The 24,522-nt window shown below is 46.6% G+C and overlaps 2 protein-coding genes and 1 long non-coding RNA gene across 6 annotated transcripts in view; 2 read left to right on the plus strand and 1 right to left on the minus strand.

The window, feature by feature from the left end:
* Nucleotides 1–285: 285 nt before the first annotated feature.
* On the plus strand, nt 286–23,879 carry LACC1 (laccase domain containing 1). 4 transcript variants are annotated; one of them, XM_065581205.1, is made up of 7 exons: nt 286–426; nt 2,806–3,072; nt 4,880–5,504; nt 8,029–8,210; nt 8,792–8,957; nt 10,751–10,976; nt 13,430–17,113. In XM_065581205.1, the coding sequence occupies exons 3-7, from the start codon at nt 4,931–4,933 to the stop codon at nt 13,602–13,604; spliced, it is 1,323 nt and encodes a 440-aa protein (XP_065437277.1). In that variant the 5' UTR covers nt 286–426; nt 2,806–3,072; nt 4,880–4,930; the 3' UTR covers nt 13,605–17,113. The 4 variants fall into 4 exon arrangements, with proteins under 4 accessions (XP_065437277.1, XP_065437279.1, XP_065437276.1 ...); XM_065581206.1 differs by lacking the exon at nt 286–426 and adding an exon at nt 504–1,701; XM_065581207.1 differs by lacking the exons at nt 2,806–3,072; nt 13,430–17,113 and adding an exon at nt 22,513–23,879 and having other exon boundaries at nt 288–426.
* Nucleotides 319–24,522, plus strand: part of LOC101942707 (purine nucleoside phosphorylase LACC1-like) — a 59,775-nt gene continuing 35,571 nt past the window's right edge. The window contains exon 1 of the mRNA XM_065581208.1: nt 319–426. The gene's annotated coding sequence lies outside the window, so the exon portion shown is untranslated. The remainder of the gene's footprint in view (nt 427–24,522) is intronic.
* Nucleotides 17,059–20,600, minus strand: LOC135980869 (uncharacterized). The gene is made up of 2 exons (XR_010597787.1): nt 20,477–20,600; nt 17,059–20,369 (listed from the first exon to the last, which is right to left on the minus strand). It is a non-coding gene; the product is annotated as an uncharacterized LOC135980869 (long non-coding RNA).

The raw sequence follows: 24,522 nt of genomic DNA on the forward strand, positions 1-24,522 counted from the left end.
TTTCCCTCCACTCTGTGTATTTATTTTCTTATTTTGGGCTCCAGCCATTTCTGAGGCTATGTGAAGCTGCATATACATGAACTGATCACTCGCAGATGCACATATGATTACAACGAGTTGCCTGCTGCCCAGAACTGGTATGGCAGGGTTAACACTGCTTCCTGGTTTTGTATTACCCTAAGAATTAATCATGTTAGTGCCTTTGAGTACCCTTTGAGATTTCCTGTGTACAGTGACAGTATAAGCTCAGGGCCTCAGGAAGAGAAAAGGCGGGTTTCCCCCACTCACGTCTCACCTGGAAGGGGATTTCCATCTTGCACAAATCTACTGCAGGACTTGCAATTATGCAGATATATAAGGCTCATAACAGTATGTCGGTATTTTGTATGATCTCTCTTGGGAGCTGTAAAAGGATTGTCCACCTCTGTAAGTAAATACTTAAGTCTTTGAGCTTATATTTATTTATGGAAACTGTATATACTTTGTATTTTGTAACTGTAAATGCTAACTTCTGGCTCTTTTACACACATAAATATTCCTAAGTTAAGAGTGGTTTCTGCATTTTGATGGCTTTCCGCTTGATATATAGTGATTTATTAAAAGTGTTGTGTGGAACTATAAACACCCTCTGTATTTTTTCTGGAGTTGATGCATGCCTTCGCTTAGTAATCTAACATAAGATGTTAAATACTTTCTGGCTTTTTTATCTCTTTTCAAAACTTCACATACCTCTTTACATCTCAAAAAATAAAATAAGAGTGATAGATAAGATCCAAAGGAGGTCAATGTGGGGAAAGTGGCAGTCTTTGCTAGTCCAAAACTGGGAATATATTCAGTTTATTTTCATTTTCAGATTTGAGTTTAATTTTTTGGTAAATTTTCATCATGATATTTTTCTATTCTGACCTGGCTTTTTTCCACCACTTGTGTTTTTTCATTTAATGTTTTTTTCCCTCTCTTCTTTTCCTTTTCCTAGCTGTTCCCACCACTCTTTCCCCTATTTGATCCTCCCCTCCCTTCATTTTATGCTTCCTTTCTTTTCTTTGGATATGGTCTGTGGCATGGGTTCTTCTTATTATCCAGCTTTGTGTAGTGAGTGTTTCAGAGGGTTTGCAGAAGAGAGTGAATTTGCAGGATTGGTCTTCAAACCTGCATGGATTTACAAACCTTCATTGTTTACTGCAATGAACTGCTCTCTAATAAATCTTTTCTGATGAAGGAATTGGCAGTTGCACATTCTATGGAGCATTAGGATTTTCAAGCTAAGATATTTCAAACTTTAACAACCGTGATACATTATAGAGAACCTAACATACTGCTTTGCTTGTCACACAATGTGCTGTATAGCAGTACCCAGTGTTTTGTGAATATCTCAAGGAGCAGTCATCAAATTCCACTCTAATGTATTTGCAATAAAAATAATGCCAGTGCAACACCGTTGATTTCAATGGAGATATACGATGAAAAACTGGCCAAATGCACTAGTGAATCAGCTTTATTATGTGCATTTGTGCACAGCCTCATAATTGCCCTAGTGGATTTCTTTCTGTACACGCACATCTTAATGACTGTGCTGGTAGATATTTCTCCTTCAACAGGCATCCTCCCTCCCTCAATTCATGGGTGGTGTTTTCTTTAGGAAGGAGGGACGATGTGGGAGTCAGTGACCCCTGCTTGCCCTCCCCATCTCATCTGTATGAGGTAAGAGGGAGTTGCAGTTTCCTGTCTTGTCCCAGACAGGTTTCCTTTTGTGGGGTATGATGTTGCCTATAATTCAACTGGGATCTTCTGATAGGCAGACAGGCCAGGCACTCTCCATTGGGAGCAGCAGGGCAAGGAAGGTGCCTGCTGCAACTGCCACGCACGCTCTGCATGTGGGGGGAGCGTGCGCGGCTAACAGGGCAGCCGGCCGGATGCTGCCACTTACATGGGTCTCTGACAGCCAGAGAGAGACCCTCCTCCTCTCCCCTGCAGCAGAGATCACTCCCTCCCTCCCTGCATTCGCAGATCACCTCTGGCAGTCTGGAGCTCCTCACCCGCTCCGGCCGTTCCTGAGCAAGCTCACAGAGATGTTAGGCGAAGGCCAACAACAAGGGGGCCAGGGGGTCGGAGGAGGGGCAGGGAGGTTCTGGAGGGGGCAGTCAAGAGATGGGGGGGGTCGGGAGTTCGGGGGGGGCTTTCTGGGGGTGGGGGTGTGTATAAGGTTTTGGGCAGTCAGGGTACAGGTAGGGGGTAGGGTGCTGGGGGGCAGTTAGGGGGAGTATCTTAGGAGGGGGCAGTTAGGGGACAAGGAACAGGGAGGCTTAGGTAGGGGGTGGGGTTCTGGAGGGCAGTTAGGAGCAGGGGTCCCAGGAGGAGGCAGTCAGGGGACAAGGAGCGGGGGGGGTGGGTGTTTGGGAGTTCTGAGGGGGGGAAGTGGGAGGGGAAGGGACGGGGCTAGGACAGGGGCGGGGCTAGGGCGGGGCTCTTCCCATCCTCTTTTTTGCTTGCTGAAATATGGTAACCCTACTGTACACAAAGAGAAAACAAGCAGTTTTAGTCAGGATGACATTAAATTCCATTTGAGGGAAACAACAATAAAGAAGGAACAAACTGGAAGTCCCCATGAGAGAAAGAATGAGTACAGACTTTTTCTCTGTAACACCCTGTGACGATTTGGGGAATCTGTCTACATACAATTTATGAATCCTGTTTCAGATTATGAACTCTGTATGTCTTTACCAAACTGCACACTTCATTTTGATTGTAAGGCTAGTCTGTCTTCTCTGTTGTTTTTTTACTTCCATTTTGGGATGAAATTCCAAGAGGTGATGACACAGGGCTAACAATGGAAGGTTAGTCTTCTATTCAAATGGGAAAAACCTGGAAAAAAGAAGGTGGCAAAACCAAGAAAACCCGGTTCTGCCAGGAAACCTAGTATTCGGGCAACAGATCACCTGGTGGTGGACTTTGAACATCTGACAAGGTCACATGACAGAGGAAACTGCAACTTTATAAAGACTCTCAGTAGCCATTTTAGAAAGAGGGGGAAGAGACCAGAAGCAGAAAGCAGTGCTGTGCAAGAACAGAAAGGTGAAGATCCTGGATACGCTAGAGCAGCTTTAGCAACCTGAGGACCCCCATTTTTATTTACAATTTTTGCAGACCCCCCAAGCTCCCTGCTCAGCCCCAGGTGCTGCCACCCACTCTACCCCTTTCCCCAAGGCCCCACCCTGCCCCACCTCTTCTTGCCCCTGCTCCACCTCTTCCTCTCCTCTTCCCCACCCCTTTCTGCCCCTCCTCCGAGTGTGCCCTGTCACCTCTCCTCTCCTCTCCTCCCCCTCCCCAGCACCTCCTGCACACCTATGAACAGCCCCCTTCCCCAAGCCTGCCCCATCCCCGCTCCTCCCCCTCCCTCCCAGCACCTCCTGCACATTGCTGAATAGCTCTTCCCCGTATACAGGAGGTGCTGGGAAGGAGGGGGAGGTCCTGATCAGTGGTGCCCGCAGCCCCCCTTGAGTACCCTTGCAGACCCACAGGGATCCAGGGACCCCAGTTTGAGAAACACTGCTCTAGAGGTCTCTGATCTAAGCCCTAAGAGTGCTGGAGACAGGGAAGGGTATGTAGATATTTCATTGTTTTATCTGAATAGTAGATCTCTTGGGCCACCTAAAGTAAAGAGTCACTGTTTTAGAATCCCTTTTGCAAAGTCTGTGCAGTATGTACTTCAACTATCACGTGTTCCTGGAGAGGTCACTGTAAACCAGAGTGTCCACAATGTTGGAGCTCTGGAAATGGGTGTGCTTAAGCAACAGGGATATTTTGGGGCTCAGCACAGGTCTTGGGGATCTAGGGCAGCTGGCCTGTGAGGTCCCATTTCCATGAAGCGCTAATAGGCAGAGAGCCTGTGTCTAAGAATTGTGCCAGAGAGGTGAAGGAAAGAGCAGTGTTGGAGCCTACTCAGATCAAAGGAAGCTTTAGAGTACACAAATCCAGCATGGTGGGATCCAAACACAGCAACTTGGTGAGTGTTCAGTAGGGGGAGTTCCACTAGGACTATGACACACCAGCTTTGAAAAAGGTGACAATGAAAACCAGGAATGTTCTTCATTTGTCATGTGGATTTGGAGCCAGGTTTTAATGTCCTCCAGAACAGGGGTTCTCAACCTTTTTCTTTCTGACCCCCTCCTCCCACCGAACATGCTATAAAAACTCCACGGCCTGCCTGTGTCACAATAACTAGTTTTTTGCATATAAAAGCCAGGGCCGGTGTTAGGGAGTAGCAAGCAGAGCAATTGCCTGGGGTCCCATGCCACAGGGCCCCTGCAAAGCTACATAGCTCAGGTTTCAGCTTCAGCTCCGTATGGCAGGGCTGAGGGTCCTGGGCTTCAGCCCCACGTGGCAGGGCTTCAGCTTTCTGCCCTGGGCCCCAGCAAGTCTAATGCTGGCCCGTCTTGATGGACCTCCTGAAACCTGCTCGTGGTCCCCCGGGGGCCCCGAACCCCTGGTTGAGAACCACTGTTCCAGAGCATACAATTAACAAAGAGGCACCAACTGCATCATGGAGCTGTACCTCAAGTTCACCCTAGAAGTTGTATTTGGGAGGAAAGGAGCCCAGGTCATTAAAATGCATTTGTGAAAGCCAGATTATATTGTGGGCCATACTTTTAACATCTCAGATCTGGAGAAAGTCAAAAAGAATGAAGTAGGGGGATTTCAACACAAGCAGAACAATTCCCTTCTGTTTTAGATACCTTTTGCTCTGACCACTGGATGCAATGGAATATATATTTGAAATTACATTACTTTTCAGTATGTTAATTCCTCTAACCACTAAACAACAAATAATAAGTTGTAACTTTGCTTATTTAGACTAACAATGTTCTCTTTTTCTTTGAAGGCATTTTATTCAATATCTGGTACCTTTAGGACTCCTTAAATCAACTGGAAGATGGCAGAAGCAGTATTGATTGATCTGTTCGGTCTACAAATGAACTCACAAAATAATGGCATTCAGAAGTTATTATGTAGCACACTAGAAAGGATTGAAAAAGGCTTCTCTGCCAGTGCTCCATTTGTTTACATAATGTGCTACCAAACTCCAAGAAGCGAAAGGAGCAGTGAACAAGATTCGTTACTTAAAGTAATCAGCAGTTTTCAGACTCTAAAGAAAGGAATTGATGTTGTGTGCAAGACAAGTACAGCTGCTGCCTTGTACACCATTAAACAAAAACTAGATGAAAAGGATTTAAGCATCATTAAAATCATTTTACCAGTACAAAGGAAAGCCTTAATGGAAGTGTTTATAGACCACCTTTTCACTGCTGTTTACCAGTTTCAGTTTGAGGATTTTGGGATGGATTGTGAAGGAAACAACCTCCAACAAATAGCTGAACCTCAGAGCGACATACAAACACTTCCTGCCCATGAGATGGAACTCATCAGGAGTGAGATTCAGACATACTTGGAAAGTCTGCCAGACCTGAAAGGGAAGCTTACCATTCTAAAATCTTCCTTGATCCCAGGTAAACTGGAAAACAGATTTTATGGATTTTTTTAAACCTATTTCATTCAGTTTTCAGTTTACAGATTCTTCTACTTCAGGGGTTAGCAACATGAGGGCCCAGGGGTTAATTTTTCACCCCCAAAACATCTCTCTGCTGCTGTGATATCCCTATAGCCAGCCAGGGGAGAAATCCCCAGTGCAGACATCAGATAAGATAGCCATAGATTGTCCTATGCAGCCCGCCCTTGTAAGTCCAGGCACAGAGGGTATAGAAGTGGCCTAAAGGGGTAGGCCTGTGGCACTCCTGAATAACTTAGATCAGTCCCAATGGATGCCTAAATCACAGTCCAAAATTGGGAAGGAGCAAATGTGGCTTAAAGAATGGCACAACATAGGGTAAGATTCTATGTGTTCAGTGTTAGTGCTGACGCAGAAAACAGAGACACCGTGTCAGCTGATGGGGTCAGTAGCAATCATTCTTATGGGGAAGAAGCAAAAAGCAAACACCTCTCTGAGTGGAGCCATAGAGCACAATGCTCCCCTTAATCTAACCGCTCTCCATCTCAGCGCTTGTGAGATCTAAGCAGCCAAACGAGGGCTGTGTCGTGCGTTGAAGTTCTGGGTAGGAAGGGGTGGGCAAGGGGTTCCCTGTTTCCTGCTCTGCCAGCACTCACACCTTACATTTAATTAAATCTTTGGATATTGTGTTTTCCTGCACTATTGGAGGGGGGCATCTCACGGTTTAGATAAAAACAACCTATTTACTTTATATTCCGGCTACTTGGAATGACACTCCCCAAATCAAAGAACTGAATTGTTGGAAGATCTCTATCTGGCTATATCCTGTATCTGTTCGGATGTTCAGATAACAAATATGGACTGCTGAAACTATCTTCAAAAACACACCCACTACGTGCCTTAGCCAGTCAGAAAATCAGTTATACCTTACAGTAGTGGTTCAAAGACTTGCTACCTCATTTTTCTCTAAGTACATTATTCCCAGCTCGAGAAGAGGGATTTTTCTATTTGAGTTTTCCTGGAATTCTTCCTTCGGGGGCAAGAGATTATAGCACAGCATCCCTTGTGGCAGAGGAGGTAGAGGATTTGGTTGCAGAGAATGCACAGGGAATTCTTTATTCAGGGTGCCTGGTCTCTCACTGTCAGTCAGGTGTACGCACACACACACTTTGTAATTCTCCTTAGCTATCTAGGTCACAGATACAAGCATGGTCTTCACCTAAAACTTAGGCCGACTTAGCTATATCACTCACGGGTGCAAAAAATTCACTCCTGTGGGGGAAGTAAGTAAGCCAACCTAAGCCCTGATATTGGCACTGCTAGATTGATGGAAGAATTCTTCTGTTGATCTAGCTAGCACCTCTTGGGGGGGTGGATTAACTACAACGATGGAAAAACTCCTAGTGTCACCATAGCACATCTGCAGCACCATAGATGTGTTGCTGTGGCGTCTGTAGTGTAGACACACCCACAGTCCAGTGGCATAGATAGGAGTGGAAATTTGGGTGGGCCCCAATTATCAGGTGGACGGGCAATGACAGACAGTGCTAGCTCAGCTTCTTCCCGAACGCTACACCCTCTTCCTAGTCCTGGTGTCCCCAAACATAGGATTTCACCTGGCAAGCTGGGCACGTGCATGGAGCGGCTCAGAAAATGGCCAGGCAGAGCTGCCAGAGCATAGCTTTCTGAAGGGCGGGCACATAGCTCCATCCTGGATTTCAGGTGCCCGAGTGATGCTCTGGGTTGCTGTGGCAGCACTATACCCCGCTCAGATTTGGGTGGACCTGGATGCTAAGTGTGTGGGCTGTGGCCATGCCCCTGCCATAGCCTCTGCTGCAGATTGTCACCATGTATGTGCATCTAAATCCTGGATTGGGTGAAGCAATCATGGAATGGATTTTTATTACAGCACAAGGAATGGGTCTCCCTGCACATATCCACCTAGCAGAAGATTGGTTCTCCCTAAACCTGCAGTTCTTTAGAGATCTCCAGTGGAGGGAAGCGCCATTTTCCCAAAAATCCCTTGCCACTACCCTGCTGCTCAGCTTCCCCACCATGGTTTCTGTGGTTCCTGGACAGTATTTCACCTGTTGGAGCTGTGTGCCAGGGACCCCTCCACTGCAGGTGCTCCTAGAAGGAGGAGTTGCTAGAGACTTGGACACCAGTAATTTGCTTGGGTTTACCCTGGAAGTTGGAAGAGGGTAATATTAGATCTAGCAGAGAGCCTGCTGACTCACATCCCGTGACCTGGAGCTCTGTGGAGTCGAGGGGTAATGTGGTCACAGGGAACATGCCCCTGTCCTGGCTCTTACTCACTCCACGCTTTACCCTGGCAAGAGTCACAGTTTTTCTCACTTGCTCGCCAGAAGGAGAAGGGAGCATGGGATCCTTGTTTTTAAATGTCATCATTAAATAAGCATCAGCCATCCAACAATCTGACTGGCTGATACCAATTCCATTTGGCAGAATCTGGTATAATTTTCAGGTTTCTCATTTGTTTCAAACAAATTCTCTCTCTTCACCAGGTCACATCTTCCTACACGGATTCACCACAAGGACAGGTGGGATCTCTTATATACCAACGCTCAGCTCCTTCAACCTCTTCAGCAGTGCTAAGCGGAGAGATCCAAAGGCTGTGGTTAAAGAAAACCTACGCAGGTTAGCTAATGCTGCAGGTTTTGACCCAGAGACATTTCACCGTGTGAAGGTATGTTATCAGATAGCAGTGCACTCCTATATTAACTAATCAGAGCTTGCTTTGTGTAGCAGTGAATGTTTTGGTTTTTTTAACTGTGCATTAGTCTTCTCTTCCTAGCAAGAGATTATAAGTTGTAGGACAACTTTTTAAAACCTTTATTGTGGCAGTTTAACATGATGAAACTGTCATCATAGCTGTCAACACGCTTGGTACTATATAGAGAGGAAGATTCAGTCCCTCTCCGAAGAAGTTTGTTCTAATAGATCATACAGTTAGTTCAGTGACATAATACCATATATGACCAGATAAAGATCCAAAATCAAAGTGGTGCAGATATCTTTTTACTTTAAAAAATTCATTTCTTTCTCAGACAGATGGGGTTGCACACCAGAGGTGTGTTTTAAGAAGGGATCTGAAGGCAAAGACAGTGGTTGTTTGTTGAACAAGAAGAGGGATGGAGTACTAAACATAAGGGTTGGCCTGAAGAGGGTGAGAACAAGAGAGCTGGAGAAAGGGCATTCAGCAAAGTATGAATTAATTTTTTTTTTCACTGCCTCATAACTGTGCTTCATCTGTCTTTGTACTGACAGGTCAATCATGCCAGTGATGTTTGGATTATGGGAAAGCCCCAGCCTGACAGCTATGATGGAATAGTAACGAATCAGAAAGATGTTACAATAGCCGCTCTCGGCGCTGACTGCATACCTGTGCTTTTTGCTGATCCTGTCAAAAAAGCATGTGGAGCTGCTCATTCTGGTAAGGGCATCTAGTATTCATTTCACATAATCAAAGTAATATAATACTAGGAGAGTACTGGGAATGGATCCCTTGAATAGTAAACGGGATTAATAATCAAGTAGTAAGGTTGGGTTTAGTGAGAGCCAGTGAGTGAAGGATTCCAGGATGAATCCCTTAACTCTTCCTTTCTAGGCTTCCTAATATAGTTCTTTTTCAAAGATGTAGAACTCTTCTGAAGAGCATGTAATAGTTAGCTGGATTCCAGTCAAACACACTTGCAACTTTACCTGATTCTAACAAGGTTTGTGTTTGTGAATTGCCCAGTTTTTGGTGTGAGCATCAAACATTTCAATCAGATTGTGCCGGAGGTCCGTGGATCTAACAGCTCTTAGGAGGCCCATCAGCGTGGAGCTTCCCTCTGCAGGCTTTATACATACAAGAAGGATGTATGTGTGTAGGGAGCTACACCGTATGTGTGTGTGTGTGTGTGTTATGCGTGGGGGAAGTGAGTGGTGACGGGAACGAAGCGAGGATAAAAGGGAAGCTTTTATCCACGTTGACAATTTTAAGAGGTTGAAGTTTTTATATCTCAAAATGTTAAGTGTTCAAAGTTTAATGTGGATAAGTGTTTGTGCATGCTCTGTCCCTTTCTATGTTCCCCTTTCAGTTACCTGCTCCCCCCTTACCGGACCCCCCAAGCTGCTCCACCCTGTCCATTCTCTGCCAGTCTCCTGTGCCCTCTCCATGCACCCCCTCCATCTGCTTCACCCTCCCATTCCAAGACCAGGTAGCATGTCACCCAATCCCCTCTCTCCAATCCGCATACCTTGTATTCTACCATGTCCCTGACCAGTCACATATTCTCTCCCCCATGTCCATCCTTCTGGCGCTCCCCAAATCCATGCCTGAAGTCAGTAGCAGGTCAAATTATTTTGATAAACATTTAAAAATAGGTTTAAACCTTGTTCTGTATACCCCTAAATACCATTCTGTGGCCCAGACTGTAGCCAGGGGTCACAGAAAAGGAGGGGAGAAAAAGAAACAAAATACCTTTGCCTCTACATTAAGGCACACTCAGTTCTGTGCAAAGCCTGTCTTGAGCTCTGTGTAAGGTACAGGGAGTCAGAGCTAGGTTTTCTTCCTTGTAGTCCAAACAATCCTGGCATGCAGCACAATTTACACTTGCTTCAGCCAAGTAGCACAGATAAGGAGATTTTTTTTCCCCATATAAAATGTTTTTTCCCTTCTCTTTAAATAATATTTTTCCCCAGTGCTGTCATGTGAGATTGTAAAGAAACCTTTACAGTATTTAACTCATGAGATATTGCAGCACAGAGTGAACAGTGTGGTGTAATTGAATGGTGTAAAATCAGGGCTGGCAGCAAGGCATTCCTGAGTTCTAAGCCCACTTGCATCCGAAGAAGTGGGCTGTAGTCCACGAAAGCTTATGCTCTAATAAATTTGTTAGTCTCTAAGGTGCCACAAGTACTCCTGTTCTTCTTTTTGCGGATACAGACTAACACGGCTGCTACTCTGAAACTTGTAATATTGACTTCCTCTGCCCTTGGGCAATTAAAGGTTCCATTCTTCTTCAGTTTCCCCATCTCTAAAATGGTAATACGGCTACTTCATAAGAATGCTCTGAGGACTGTTAATGTTTGCTAAAAGCTAATTATTCATCCATGTATTTGGCTTGTAGATCCTTAATAATAATAATAATAATAATTAATAATTAACAATAATTAATTTTCTTTAACCATTCAATTTAAAAATAAACTTGCAGGATTTTTTCCCCTTATGTTTTTTCCTAGGATGGCAAGGCACTTTGTTAGGAGTTGCTATGGCTACAGTAAATGCTATGATAACAGAATATGGCTGTAATGTTAAGGATATACTTGTGGTGCTGGGCCCATCTGTTGGACCGTGCTGTTTTACACTTCCTCAGGAATCAGCAAAGGAATTTTACAATCTTGATCCAAAATGTGTCAGACAGTTTGAATCTCCAACTCCTTATGTTGATATTAGAAGGGCAACACGGTAAGTCTGATGTGTGTTTTTCTATGCTATAGTTTGTTGTGCTAAGCAGCCTAGGGATGAGGACATAAGACTGAATCAGAAGAAATTTAGGTTCTAGTCCCAGTTAGTCACTGATATGGAGTGTGATCCTGCTGGGTAAGAGTTGAGGACCCTCAGAATTTCATGGGAGCATTGCAGTATCAAGCCCTTAATGAATGAACCTAGGGACGATATTTGCTCACCTTGTGTACCGCTCAATCCCACTTGAAAAACTGGGTGGGATGGACACAAAAAATATCCCCACTGCCTCCAAGAACACTGTTGAGATGAGTTCCTGTCTGCATCCTGTAAAACTTGCCCATACCGGTATTGCCCTGGCCTCTTCTTTTGTCATTCAGTGTTGCACACATTCTAAAACTATGCATTTCCTCACCTTTTGGGGGCGAAGCCAGACTTTGAGGCACCTGCTCCCCTACTTGGTGTAAACTTTGCTTGTGCCAATCAGAAATGAACACAAACAGGTTTTGGGCCCCGTCCCCTATGACACTTCTATGATGTCATAGTTGGTACTTTATGGGCCTGCCTGCCATGTGCAGGCAGGGAGAGGAGAAAGAAAAACGAATTCTGTGTATCCTGTGTACACCCGTAACCGAGCCTGATCACCTCGAAGCCTCTCTCTCAGCTCACGTGTTTCAAGCAGAGTTTCTACGTTTGCCGGTCGTTATGCGTTGGTTTGTATTTGTAAGTATCGGTTATTACTAAATGCTGCATCTTTGTTTATAAATATTGTTAGTAGATATTTTAGTCATTGTGTGTTTTAAATTTCATTAACTCTATTAGCTAATCAAACTCTGCTCCCTTACCTCTTGTAATTATCCCCAATAAAACTTTAAATTGATTAATTTTAGTTGTTTGTGTGTGTGTGTCTGCAGTTTGCATAGTGACCCATACTCTCCTTGCATCCCTTACCAATATAGTCTATTGCCACGTGCAGCCTGGTAAATAACAGGCCTGCATTTTCTTTCACCCCTGCGTACCCATGGCAATCCACATGGCGTCACAAACAGGATGCAAGGGAGTTGGGCCATGCCCGTGGCACGCTGCAGACCACGCAGATGATGAAACTGAACAGTTCCAACATTTGCAGTTTCACCTTTTTACTAGCCAAAATTCGACTGATCCAAAAATAGAATGGATCTGTTCCCTTGGCTCGGGTAAAACTCTAAAAGGCTATACTGTACCATTAACCCTGGCAGATACGGGATGCCTCCTTCGGTGCCACCCGAGCTTTAGGTGTCAGCCAGCCGATTGTTCCCTACAGCCTCAGTGCACGGAGACTGTGGAGAACCTTGGTGCTGCAGATCCCTGTCAGCTTTGGAGAGAGTGTAGCTGCATTGTTAGAAAATCCGGAGGTACCCTTTCCAAATTGATTCCCCCACCTCGGATAATACCTGCTGATCCGGCACACAAATTATTATGCCAGATGATAAAAGAATTAGATTTAATTAAGAAAACCAAAAAATTGCGACCCGATGAATATAAATCTGAGGATATTTCCACCGTCCTGTTTAGCATGATATGTAAGGCCCTCGATCTGTGCTCTGTCCTCCATGGGGGTACAATGTTTGCAGCTAAACAGGCAGCCCCAGGCTCTCCTAAAGATGATAATGAGGAGAAGACAGAAAAGGTAGAGCCCATCACTACCTCCCCCTCCCCAAGTCCCTCTCAGAAAATGTTGCCACCCCCATATGAAGCTCCTAAAACTCCTGTGTATCCAGCTCTGCCAACAGCCCCAGAATTTACTGAATCTGAAACTGTGGCAGAAGCTTTGCCTATTGCGATAACTAAAACTAAAATAGATGCACAAACAGGCAACACCACGCAGGTTACTGAACTGCGAACACGTACTAAGGCCGAACTTAAAGAGTTTTTAAAGGAAACGCAACGAAAAGCCGATGAGGCACCAATGGTTTGGGTCAGGCGGCTAGCCGTAGAACACGGAGCAGAATTGGTGGACCGTGAGGACGCTGGCATCTTAGCCAAAACGGCCAATTCGGCACGAGGCTTCCCAGGTCATGCTTTATTAAATAATCGCATTTGGCCACGACACCATATACTGAACTTTGCTTTCCTGGATAACAACATTACAAGCAAAGTTTTGTTATGCTTTGCATGTGTTGCCAAAGTATTGAGTTTCCTCTAATAGCAAGTCAGGACAGAACCAACTCTTCTAGTTTCAAATGTTGCTATATTTCAGCTATTTTATGCCTTAAGAGTAGCTTCTTTGTTCTATATACATGTTCAAGCTTAAGTATGTGTCCTAAAGACTGAGCAAACCCACTTACTTTAATCTAAAGAAAAAATGGTATTAACACAGTTTGTCTTGCACTATTGCAATAGCAGTAACACACTCGCTTAAGGAACGTGCCATTTGATAAAATGTTCCATCTTTTCTTTTCCTTCCTTTCTTTAAGAATTCTTCTAGAGACTGGAGGGATTCTGCCTCAGAACATACAGGATGATTCTGTCACTGACCACAACCAAAGTCTCACTTTCTGCACAGCATGCCACCCTGATACATTTTACTCTCACGTTCGCGATGGCACTAACTTTGGCACACAGATTGGCTTCATATCGATCAGAGACTGAGGTAGCATCTCTTATCCTTGGGTAGTAACCGGGCAATAACTGTTAGCATTGCCTGACATCTTACTCTCCTGATAGTAGGCCTCTCCTCTTTCCTTCACCTGATAAGTTCTGAGGAAGAAGTGGACTTATCATAGGGATTTGTACCTGTGGGGATGCCTTCTTCCCCTGTGGGAGGCGAGACCAGCAGCCGGATGAAAGAGCCAGAGACAAGGTTGCATGGGGAAGTTCTCATGGAAAGTGGAGATCTGTGGGAACTAGACCATCTGTGCACAACACCCCCAAACCTTTCTGAATTATACCAGCAACATGGCTCCATTGTCTGACTTCCATTTTCTACCTCCCATATTCCCAGACCTCTGTAGTGTGGGAAAGCCCTGAAGAGAGTTACTGCTTCTCTCAGAGCAGCAGTAACATTCAGTGCAAGCTGCAACATCGATTGTGCTGCCCTGAAAGCAGAGCGTGCTATTTCCTCGACTCCTCTCCGTCCCGGGTCATGTTCCTACCAACTTCATGGAAGCTGGGCTTCTGCACTGAAGCCCCCGGTATCTACACAATGGGGAGGTATTTTCAAATCCTTCTTTCCTCTCTATGTGCCCACTCCTCCACCCTTTCTGCTCACACTGATTTCCCAGTGCACTAAGCAGCCAAGAGCTTTGTTCTACTTAGTAATCGGACAGCTGGCAGGCACCAAGAAGTCAGTAAAAAGGAGTGCAAGCTCTAGCTGTGGGCATGCCATTTTAAGAGACACAGAATCAGAGGAGAGGGTCATATTGGAGAGGGGATGTTTCTTTTCTATTTTGTATATTTCTTGGCTCTCAGCTTCCCCCGCTTGTATGCTGGGTGGTCTGAAATGTTTAAGCTCATTATGAAAGTTGCAAAGGGATCATTTGAAATACATAACCAAAGTTTCATGATTTCGTTTCTGTTTATTTTTTCCCAGTGGATTTTAATTTAAGATGACTAATGTTCCTAAGCTATCTTCACTGGACACCAAGTCCTTTCTTAGTGAACAAGGTCTGAACAATCAGTGAAATTGCAAATTTATACAATTCAAAGTAAGCTTGATGGCTCCTCTTAGCATCTTGGTCTCACTATATCTCATACAGTTTGACCAGCCGGAATCCCGAGCTTCCATACATTCATCTAAAATCTCCGTTAACTTTCTTTCCCCAGTTAGGCCTTTACAGTTCAAGCAAGGTTCAAAGCTGGAGAAGGTCAAGTGAGAACTCCTCTTGCGCATAGGCGGCGTGCTATATTCTTTTGTGGTACCCGAGCTCCAGCAATATTCAGGGCCGGGGGCCCAGCTCCAGCAATATTTGGTGCTGGGTCTCTCCCCCAGCCCTGCCTGGAGTGGGCCCCGGCCCCCGCGGGTCTCCCACCCTGCCCCACTGTATCGCTGCCTGGAGGCGGTCCCGGCCTCCACCTGCCACACTCCCCCCCCCCCCCCCGCGCATCCTCCTCCCCCCTGCGGGTCTCTCCTTCCACCCCCCCCCCCCCGCGTCCCTGCCCAAAAGAAAGCACCATGCACCTCTCCCGTGCCTGCTTGTGCTGCCGGAGTAGCACATCCCTAGGCGGAGCCCTGATCCTGGCAGCAACTGCTGTCTGCTGCCCCAGGGTCCTAGTGCCCCCCTACCACTAATGGCAAGGCAGGCTGCCCTTACCCTGCCCTTCTGCCCTAGCACTGAGCCTCTCCAATGCCCCAAACCCCTCATCCCCCCTACACCCTAATCCTCTGCCCCAGTCCTGAGCCCCCTCCTACATCATGAACCCCTCATCCTCAGCCCCATAGCCCTCACCCCTGCACCCCCTCCTATCCCCAAACACCCTCCCAGAGCGTGCACCCCCTCCCTCTTGCCACACACCCCCTCCTGCCCTCAAACTCTATCCCAAAGCCTGCACCCCCGCCCTTTGCACCGCCTCCACCCCAAACTCAGTCCCAGAGCCTGCACCCCTCACCCCCTCCTGCACACCCACCCTCTGCCCCAGCCCAGAGCCTGCACCCAGCACCCAAACTCCATCCCAGAGCCTTCACCCTGCACCCCTCCTGCACCCTAATCCCCAGCCCAGGACCTGCACCCCAGACTTCTTCCCCCCACCCAACCCCCCTCCCAGAGCCTTAGGCAGGTGGGGGGGCGGAGTTTCGGGTGGGCGGAGTTGGGGGGGCGGGTTCTGGGCACCACCAAAATTTCTACAAACCTGCCACCCATGCTCTTGTGATATGGCAGTGTGACCTGGCCGGGATGGGTCTCTATTATATTAAACTACCAACTGCTTTCGGCAGCAGTCCCTGAGGTAGATAAAATCTGCAACCATAGCTCTAGTAAACATAGAGCATAGTTCTGTTGTTCGGGTGGGATGTGGCTAGGTAGACCACAATAAAGCTCAGAAACTTTCTTATTCTCCCACACTGCTTGGTCTTAGTAGCCAATGTTTCTTACCAGCTTGAGATTACTCTAGACACTATCTTCTCTGCTTGATCTAAACTCAAGAACCTAGTTACATCAGAAGGAAACCTGTTTTAACCCCATTATCTGTTCTGCTAGTAAAATCTAACTATGCACCCTTCTTATGCTCAGGGCTGGTGCAACCACTAGGCGAACTAGGTGGTTGCCTAGGGCACCAAGTGGTTGGGGGCGCCCAGGGCTGTCCTAGGCATAGGCAGCTGGGTCAGGCACCTGAACATTTGGGGCATCACTGAGTCTTAGTGTCCACCCGCCTGATTTCCTATCCCTGTTCTGACCCTTCTTGCACCCAGGCTCTGAGTCTTCCTGGGAGGGGGATCTAGTACTTAAAAGAGAAAAAGCCTCCAGCCTGCCAGACCTATTAGCACAACACTGAAACTGTTAAAGAGCCATTCAAGGGGTAATGAAGTCATTTAACAGGCATTTGCCAACCCCCAGGTATATACTGTTAGTTTCTGAGGCCTTGGCTACACTGGCAATTCACAGCGCTGCACTTGCTGCGCTCAGGGGTGTGAAACCCCCCCCACCCCCGAGCGCAGCGAGTGCAGTGCTGTAAAGCGCCAGTGTAATCAACACCTGCAGCGTTGCACGCTCGCTCGCAGCGCTGCAAGCTATTCCCCTCGGAGAGGGGACTACATTTGCGACTACATTTGCACTTCACAGCACTGCCGCGGCAGCCCTATGAATCCGTGAGTGTAGCCAAGGCCTGAATGTACTGACAAAAACGGTTGTGCATTACTGTAATATTTACTCATGACACGTCAGGCTACAGGACCTTAGTTTAAAATTTGCTTTAAAAATATTTCATTAGTGAGTTGGTTAAGCTTATAAGATCACATCTCTAAAAAATCCTTGCACAATCATCTTTAGCCTTAAATGCTTGGCTCTTCAGACATATGTTTTTTTAAATAAATTCTTCAAAAGACCACCCTTATCTAAAATACATATTTTAATTACTATAGTAAAAAAAAAAAAAACTTACTTCCAAAGTCTTCCTGTCCTTTCTGTCCATCCATTTCTCCCTTCCCAACCTCCCCCAATTGAAGAGAGCCCTTGGCTTAAAGGGACAACAGCCCTTTGCTTCCAGACAGCTGGACAAAGAGTTTCCCTTTTTTTACCTTTGACTATCTGATGAACTAATTTTAAGAGAACCCTCCAGCAAAATCAGTACCGTAGTAAGATATAAAATCCTTTGTTATGCCTAAAATCTTTGGAAACATATTTTGTAAATATTTGGTGACATTTCATAAACGTGTATTGTTATGGAGATCACACACAGTAAATTAGTGTTCCCTGTTTCTAAAAGCAATGAACATTGTTATGAACGCACTAAACCTCTGTGACTGATTAATTTAAAATAATGTCTGTTTCAGTGAGTTAAATATGTAGTAATCTGGAATGATTACTAGGCTTAAGAGTACATTTAAAATATAAAATCAGCTTAGAAATACTGATTAAGAAAATGCAGCTCTTCTCTGTTTTACATCATGTATTTCATAATATTTAATGTTGTATTCAGCAAGACAGCTGACTCACCCTTAGTACAAAGTTTTTGCAAATAAATGTCTGACAAACTTCAGGGCATATCAAAAAACCTGTGACTGACATTTTTTATTCCCAAGTTTAGTCCTTTTAATTAGGTACCTTCTGCATGTCCGTTCTGCGTGAGGGAGAGGGTACAGGGGTCTCTGTGGGGAACTGTGACTCTCTGCCACCACGAGGCGGGCCGGGCATCTTGTTATTCTTTCTGCTTTGTCCGTCCGCCCCCGCCGGGCTGCAAGCTCAGGCTGCCGACGGGCATAGGGGCACCAGTTTAATAATACTGCATAGGGCCCCATAAATCCTAAGGACAGTCCTGGGGGCGCCAAAAAGCGGTTCCCTGACTCGGCAGGGAGGAGCTGCCTTCCGGAGGCACCGGAGAGCCAGAGGGTCCCGCTTGCGGTGGGGGCGAGCCCCAGTCATGGAGGAGCCGGCGCAGTGCAGGGGGGCAGGAGCCCTGCAAAGGCTGCTGCAGATGCATGCGGGCAGAGGCCTCCGTGTGCCTGCCAGCTCCTCCCTCACCACGCACGGGCTCTGCGGCTCCCGGACATGTGAGCTGCCGCCGGGGCATGGGGCCCTGAGCCTGCTCCGGGAGGGGCAGCGGCATCTCACGCTCTCGGGAGCTGCAGAGCCCGAGCGTGGTGAGGGGGGAGCCGGGTGGCACACGGGGACCTCTGCCCGCATGCATCTGCTGCAGGAGCCCCCAGGAGGAGCAGCGCCGGGGAGCAGCCTGGACAGAACATGCAGGGGGCGCAGCTTCTCCCCGCTAGCGATGCCGCTGCCGCCTTTGCAGGGCTGCTGCCCCCTGTGCCGCGCTGACTCCTCCATGGCTGGGGCTCGCCCCCACCGCAAGTGGGACCTTCTGGCTCTCCCGTGCCTCCAGAAGGCGGCTCCTCCCTGCCAAGCTGCTGCAGCGGCCCAGGCCCGGCAAAGCCAGTTAGTGGACTTGGGGCGGGGGCCACCGGGGTAGGGTGGGGAGGGTTTACGGGGGGAGGGAGCTGTGCACCCTTCAGGGGAGTTCAGGGGGTGGGGAGGGGGGAACCTGGTCTGGGGAGCAGCCCCTGGGCACGGTTGGCCCCTGGGGTCTATAAAGGCTCGTTGGGATTTGCCCATCAATGAACTGATGGGGGGGTGGGGGGGGGGGGCGCAAGGTGGAAGTTTCGCCTAGGGTGCAAAATATCCTTGCACTGGCCCTGCTTGTGCTCCTACTGAAAATGTGCCTCTGGACATTCTGGTTTCACAATAGACATTATTGATCATCATATATGAATGAAAAGAGTCTCCCAGTACTGTAGGCATTTATCTGCCAGGTCCATTACTAGGAGGACTGCAGAGTTCTCTGGCTTAAGTCTTGGGGGAAGTGTCTGGAAAATATTTTCTATTTTTCAATCAACCTCTATTTTTCAAGCAGTCCCTTGCACCGTCCAGGATAAATATTGCCCCCTAGGGGGTCAGGCCTCACTCACTCAGCCTTTCCATCTCTTTAGCCAGGATAATGCTTTGTCGGAGCAGATCTGTGTAGCTGCAGTTTGGTGTTCCAAAGCTACTTTTATAAGACACTGTAAAGTAGACACTTATTATGACTTTGCCAGTAGCTCTTTGGCCACTTGGAAATAGATTTTTTTTTTAATCTGTGTCTTCTTTGTAAATGGACTTTATGGACAAGGTCAGTATCTGCTGAAACTATAGCTATAATCTCGGCTTCTGGCTGTAGCTTTAGTGCTGTAGCATTTGCAGTTGGGATGTGAGTGAAGGTTTAAGATCATTATGTAGTTCCACCAGGTCGCTCATGCCTGTTCAAGTGTGACGTTAGAGACTTACGTTGTCTGTTGGAAAAATTACAATTTATAGGTAAGAAAGTTATCCAAGTCACAGAACAAGTGCAAAATGAGCAGTTACACTGAAAATTTGCTCCCACTGAGCCTCACAAGCCATTGTTACCATCGTTGTTCATTAGTTCTGTTACACTACATTACTTAGACTATAGTTCAGAGCAGGGACCAGGTTTTTTGCATGTTTGTACAGCACCTAGCACGATGGTGCTGCCACCATACAATAAATAAATAATAATTGAGAGATCCCAGCCAAGTCAGCGTCCCATTGCACTAGGCGCTATATAACAAATTTATTTATATATAATCAAATACAATCCCTGCTACAAAGGGATTATAATCTTAGTTTAAAACAAGACATGAAAGGTGCAGGGAGGACTGGATAACAATAGTCTGAGCATGTCCTTTCACAGCTGTGTGCACAGTTTGTAAGCGTAGAGTTTTTTGCTGCTGTTTGTATTAATAAGCAGATCAGTAGTAGCAGCCGAGGCTCACAACCTCTAGGGGAACTTTTAACATGTTTCATAAATTATTCTGACATACTTGTTTAATGACCCTTCCCACCCATTAACTTCTAGTGTGAATTTATAACATTTCTCTGAGCTATTATCAAGTTAGTAAATGGTATTATTAATTATTACTGGGATGGGCTGTGAGGAGCGTGTGAGTATATTATCATACTGAATACTGTCTTCAGTAAAGATACAGTATAATTAACATTCAGTGCATTTGTAAATTCTGGACAGAGCTTTCATTTGCACTGATATATTCCAATTATTGAACAGGCTTTGAGAAATGAATGATCAAGTATTATATTAGAACAGCGCTGCTTCAGCATTGGGCAGTAACCTTCAGGTCTCTGAGGTGGGTGTGTCAATTTTCCTGTGTGGTCTTCTGGTCAGAGCTTGAGAGCTGTAATAGGCTGCAGTCCTCTGTGGATTGAGCAGAGAGTAGCACATGTAATACACGCTGACTGGTGTAACACACACTGACATATGCATCAAAAATTACAACCACTAACATACCGGAAGGGTTTCACCTTTCCCAGACAGCACTGTATTTCGCACAATGGGTCTTTTCTCCTTTTAATTTTTTTTCTTCTCGTGCTTATCTTCTGCTCTCTTTTTGTATGGTGAAATTCACAAATGCCACAACAGGCCCCTGTAAATGGAATAAGAGAGCTTCATATGACTGTCTGGAGCAGGTGTTTAAGGAGACAGAATCTACCCTGTGGGGATGCAGTGCAGCCTTTGCACAGTCTGTCTTTCTATGCAGCAGTTTTCAGACAGGAACCATGTGCGGAGCAATTTGTGCTCTCTCACACATAGCCCCAGCAGTCCCCTCTAAAATAGCACAGTGCCAGCATAGAGTCTACCTCCTGAGCACAGGATCTTTGTAAGGGTCCACCAAGCCATACCCCATATGATGGTTTCAAAATGGTCCCACTTTATCAGCCTATATAGCAAACGAGTCAACATTCCTAGATTCAGTCTATGCTGTCCTCATTTCACTTCATGGATCAGTTGCTGTTGAGTAGTGCAATGAGAGAGATGAACTGCATTCACTTATCCTGAGGCTGCGTGCGTTAGAATCATGTGTGCCCTGATTTCGTCCTTTGAGTCCCATAGTCCTTCATGAACTTGGGTCTCTTGCAGGGCCACCCATAGGATTCTGGGGGCCTGGGGCAAAGCAATTTCGGGGGCCTTTTCCATAAAAAAAAGTTGCCATACTACAGTAACATGTATTTGGAAATGTAAAAAGTAACTAGTGAAATACATTCAAAAATTAATTTTTAATAATTTGAAAATACACTAAATACATTATTTAAATGCTTTAATGGTATGTATACATTTGCAATTACATAATGGGCTGTTGCTGGGTGATGGTGATGGTTGGTGCCAATGGGCTGTCGCTGCCTGGGGGTGGTGCTGCTGTTGCCCAGGGCTGGGTGGGGAGCTGGGCTCTGGGTTGGGGGGTGCCCGGCTCACAGGGGCTGGGCTCAGGGCTGTGGGGAGATGGGGTCGGGGGGTGCCTGGCTTAGAGGGGCTGGGCTCGGAGCTGGGGGTCAGGGCTGTGGGGGGATGGGGTCAGGGGGATGCCCAGCTCAGAGGGGCTGGGCTCCGAACTGGGAGTCAGGGCTGTTAGGGGGATGGGGTCAGGGGGGTGCCCAGCTCAGGGGGGCTGGGCTCGGAGCTGGGGGTCAGGGCTGTGAGGGGGATGGGGTCGGGGGGGTGTCCGGCCCAGAGGGGCTGGGCTCGGAGCTGGGGGTCAGGGCTGTGGGGAAGATGGGGTCGGGGGGGTGCCTAGCCCTGACCCCTTACCATGCCGCTTACCCCCTGTCCCGGAGCCTCAGCGCGCCACGTCCAGGAGTGGCCCCGGACAGCACTGCAGCAGCGTAGTATCTCCAGCGGGGCCTGAGTTCCCGCCACTCGGCCGCAGCTCACAGCCCCGCCCACTTATCAGCTGAGACGCGGTGGGATGGGGGAAGACAGAGGCGGGGGGAGCCTCCGACATACTCGTGGGGGCCCCTGCGGGGCCTGGGTCCTGGGGCAAATTGCCCCACTTGCCCCTCCCTCTGGGCGGCCCTGGTCTCTTGTGTGACAACGTAACAGTACACTACATTGATGGGCTTGCTACATTCTACATGTGACAGGAAAAATAATGTCTTGCTTTGCTGGAAGGGACACCTGCCTCCAAAGAATCCTGGCAACCCAAGTGTAATACAGTTTAACTGACTTCTTGTACTTTCCATTTCCAGCAGACATTTACCAGAGTTTTCCAATGAGTGAATAATTTAGGCATTCATTTGAAGTATTTAATTTAAGAATAATTTTAGGCATGTGTATCAAATGTACTCAGGATGTTATAAATTATTATACAGTACTGCACATTTTTGTGACACTAAAAGGTTTCACTTGCTTGCTTTCCCTTTAATATGCAATATACATTTCTTGGTGCTGCTAGAAAGCATAATTATGTGTTTCCTAATGCCACTCTGAGAAGAATAGGGAGTTAGCCTTTAAAGTGATCTTTCATTACAAAATGTTTAATTTACAGTAGTATCACGTGTTACAGATATTTTGCTGAATCTATTTGTGTGAGTTCTCTCCCTGTAATCCATTCAAAAGAGACCCCAAGAAGAATTTCAGAGGCTTGATCTATCAAGAGCAATGTGGCTGAAATATCTATATTCCACTTTTACAAATGTGACATCATATCTCTAAGGCAACCTGTATTCTGGCAATCATGGGAACAAGGACACTGCATGGATTTCCATTTGATTCCTGCAACATGAAAGATCTGAGACAAAATCAATATGGACTGTGCTAAACTATTACGATTCATTTTCACAATTAATTCTACCTAAGGGACTGTTTCCTTTATTCTACTGCAAATGTGGTTCAGAGCTAGTAAATGGTGAATGAGATTGTTTTTCTAACAGTGTCATCTCTACATTTAGCATAGGACTGAATGACTGTAATGACTTATAATCATTTGACATCCTTTATTTTGAAAGTAGGGAACCTAACATAGTACTTGAACATGTCTCTTTTATAATGTGGGCTCTAAGAACTCTTTACATTTAAATATGCATAATTTATTTTTTCTCATGTGATATAATGCCTTTGGGCAGCATTGCAAAATTTTGCTTTGGTATTTAGTTAAAACAAATGTAATACGTCATTGCCAATGGTACTATAGAAACCTGAGATAAGTGCTTCAGTGCTTCCCTTGGAGGCACTAAGCTCCATCTTAAAGGGACTCTCATAGATGTTGTCATCACTGTGTAATGAAAACATGTTGTTATTTTTATCTGAAAGACCCTGGGCCTAATTCCCCTAAACTGATGTAAATCACAAGTAACTCTGTTAAAGTCAACATTGTAAAATCCAGTGTGATGGGAGAATCAGGCCTCATGAATGTTTTTAAGTATCAGGGGGTAGCCGTGTTAGTCTGTATCTACAAAAACAACAAGGAGTCTGGTGGCACCTTAAAGACTAACAGATATATTTGGGAATAAGCTTTCGTGGGTAGAAACCTCACTTCTTCAGATGCATGGAGTGAAAGTTACAGATGCAGGCATTATATACTGACACATGGAGAGAAGGGAGTTACTTTGCAAGTGGAGAACCAGTGTTGACAGGGCCAATTCAATCAGGGTGGATGTAGTCTACTCCCAATAATAGCTAAGGAGGTGTCAGTTCCAGGAGAGGAAAAGCTGCTTCTGTAATGAGCCAGCCACTCCCAGTCCCTATTCAAGCCCAGATTAATAGTGTTAAATTTGCAAATGAATTTTAGTTCTGCTGTTTCTCTTTGAAGTCTGTTTCTGAAGTTTTTTTGTTCAATAATAGTGACTTTTAAATCTGTAATAGAATGACCAGGGAGATTGAAGTGTTCACTTACTGGCTTTTGTATGTTATCATTTCTGATGTCCAATTTGTGTCCATTTATTCTTTTGCGGCGGGACTGTCTGGTTTGGCCAATGTACATGGGCAATTGAAGGGGCATTGCTGGCACATGATGGCATATATAACATTAGTAGATGTGCAGGTGTGCATACAAAAACAAAACATACAGGGTCAGGGCAGAGGGCTGGGGTGTGTGGGGGTGCAGGGCAGAAGTCTGGGTGTGTGTGGGGGGTTCAGGGGTCAGGGCAGAGGGAAGGGGGTGTGTGGAGGTGCAGCGCAGAAGGCTGGGTGTGGGGGGGTTCAGGGCAGTGGGAGTGTGGGGAGTTCAGGGGTCAGGGCAGAGGGCTGGGGTGTTCGGATTGTGGGGGTGCTCCCAGCCCCCGGCCCTGAGTGGCTCATGACAGGGGGCTGGAAGGGATATGCCCTGTTCCACCCCCTTCCCCAAGACCCCGTCCCTACGTCTTCTCTGTCTCCTTTACGGAGCAGGAAGCACTCTGCCACTCCTCTCCCTCCCCCTCGCAAGGGCGATGAGCTGATCGGCGCAGGGAGAGGGAGGGGGAGGGGCAGGAAAGCACCATGCTGGGGGAAGAAGCGGGGGAGGGGGAAAGCTTGGCTGCCGCAGGACCAAGCTTCTGCCTCCTGCCCCTGCAGGGGAGAGCAGTGGGCAGGGGGGGCT

This window comes from Chrysemys picta, chromosome 1 (genome assembly GCF_011386835.1).
Source record: "Chrysemys picta bellii isolate R12L10 chromosome 1, ASM1138683v2, whole genome shotgun sequence".
Classification (NCBI taxonomy): domain Eukaryota; kingdom Metazoa; phylum Chordata; order Testudines; family Emydidae; genus Chrysemys; species Chrysemys picta.

What these genes read in the sequence shown, in the direction of transcription:
- LACC1 (XM_065581205.1), top strand. Translation starts at nt 4,931, where the DNA reads ATGGCAGAAGCAGTATTGATTGATCTGTTCGGTCTACAAATGAACTCA. An exon ending in AAAATCTTCCTTGATCCCAG is followed by an intron (nt 5,505 to 8,028) that starts GTAAACTGGAAA and finishes TCTCTTCACCAG; the next exon opens with GTCACATCTTCCTACACGGA. An exon ending in GATATTAGAAGGGCAACACG is followed by an intron (nt 10,977 to 13,429) that starts GTAAGTCTGATG and finishes CCTTTCTTTAAG; the next exon opens with AATTCTTCTAGAGACTGGAG.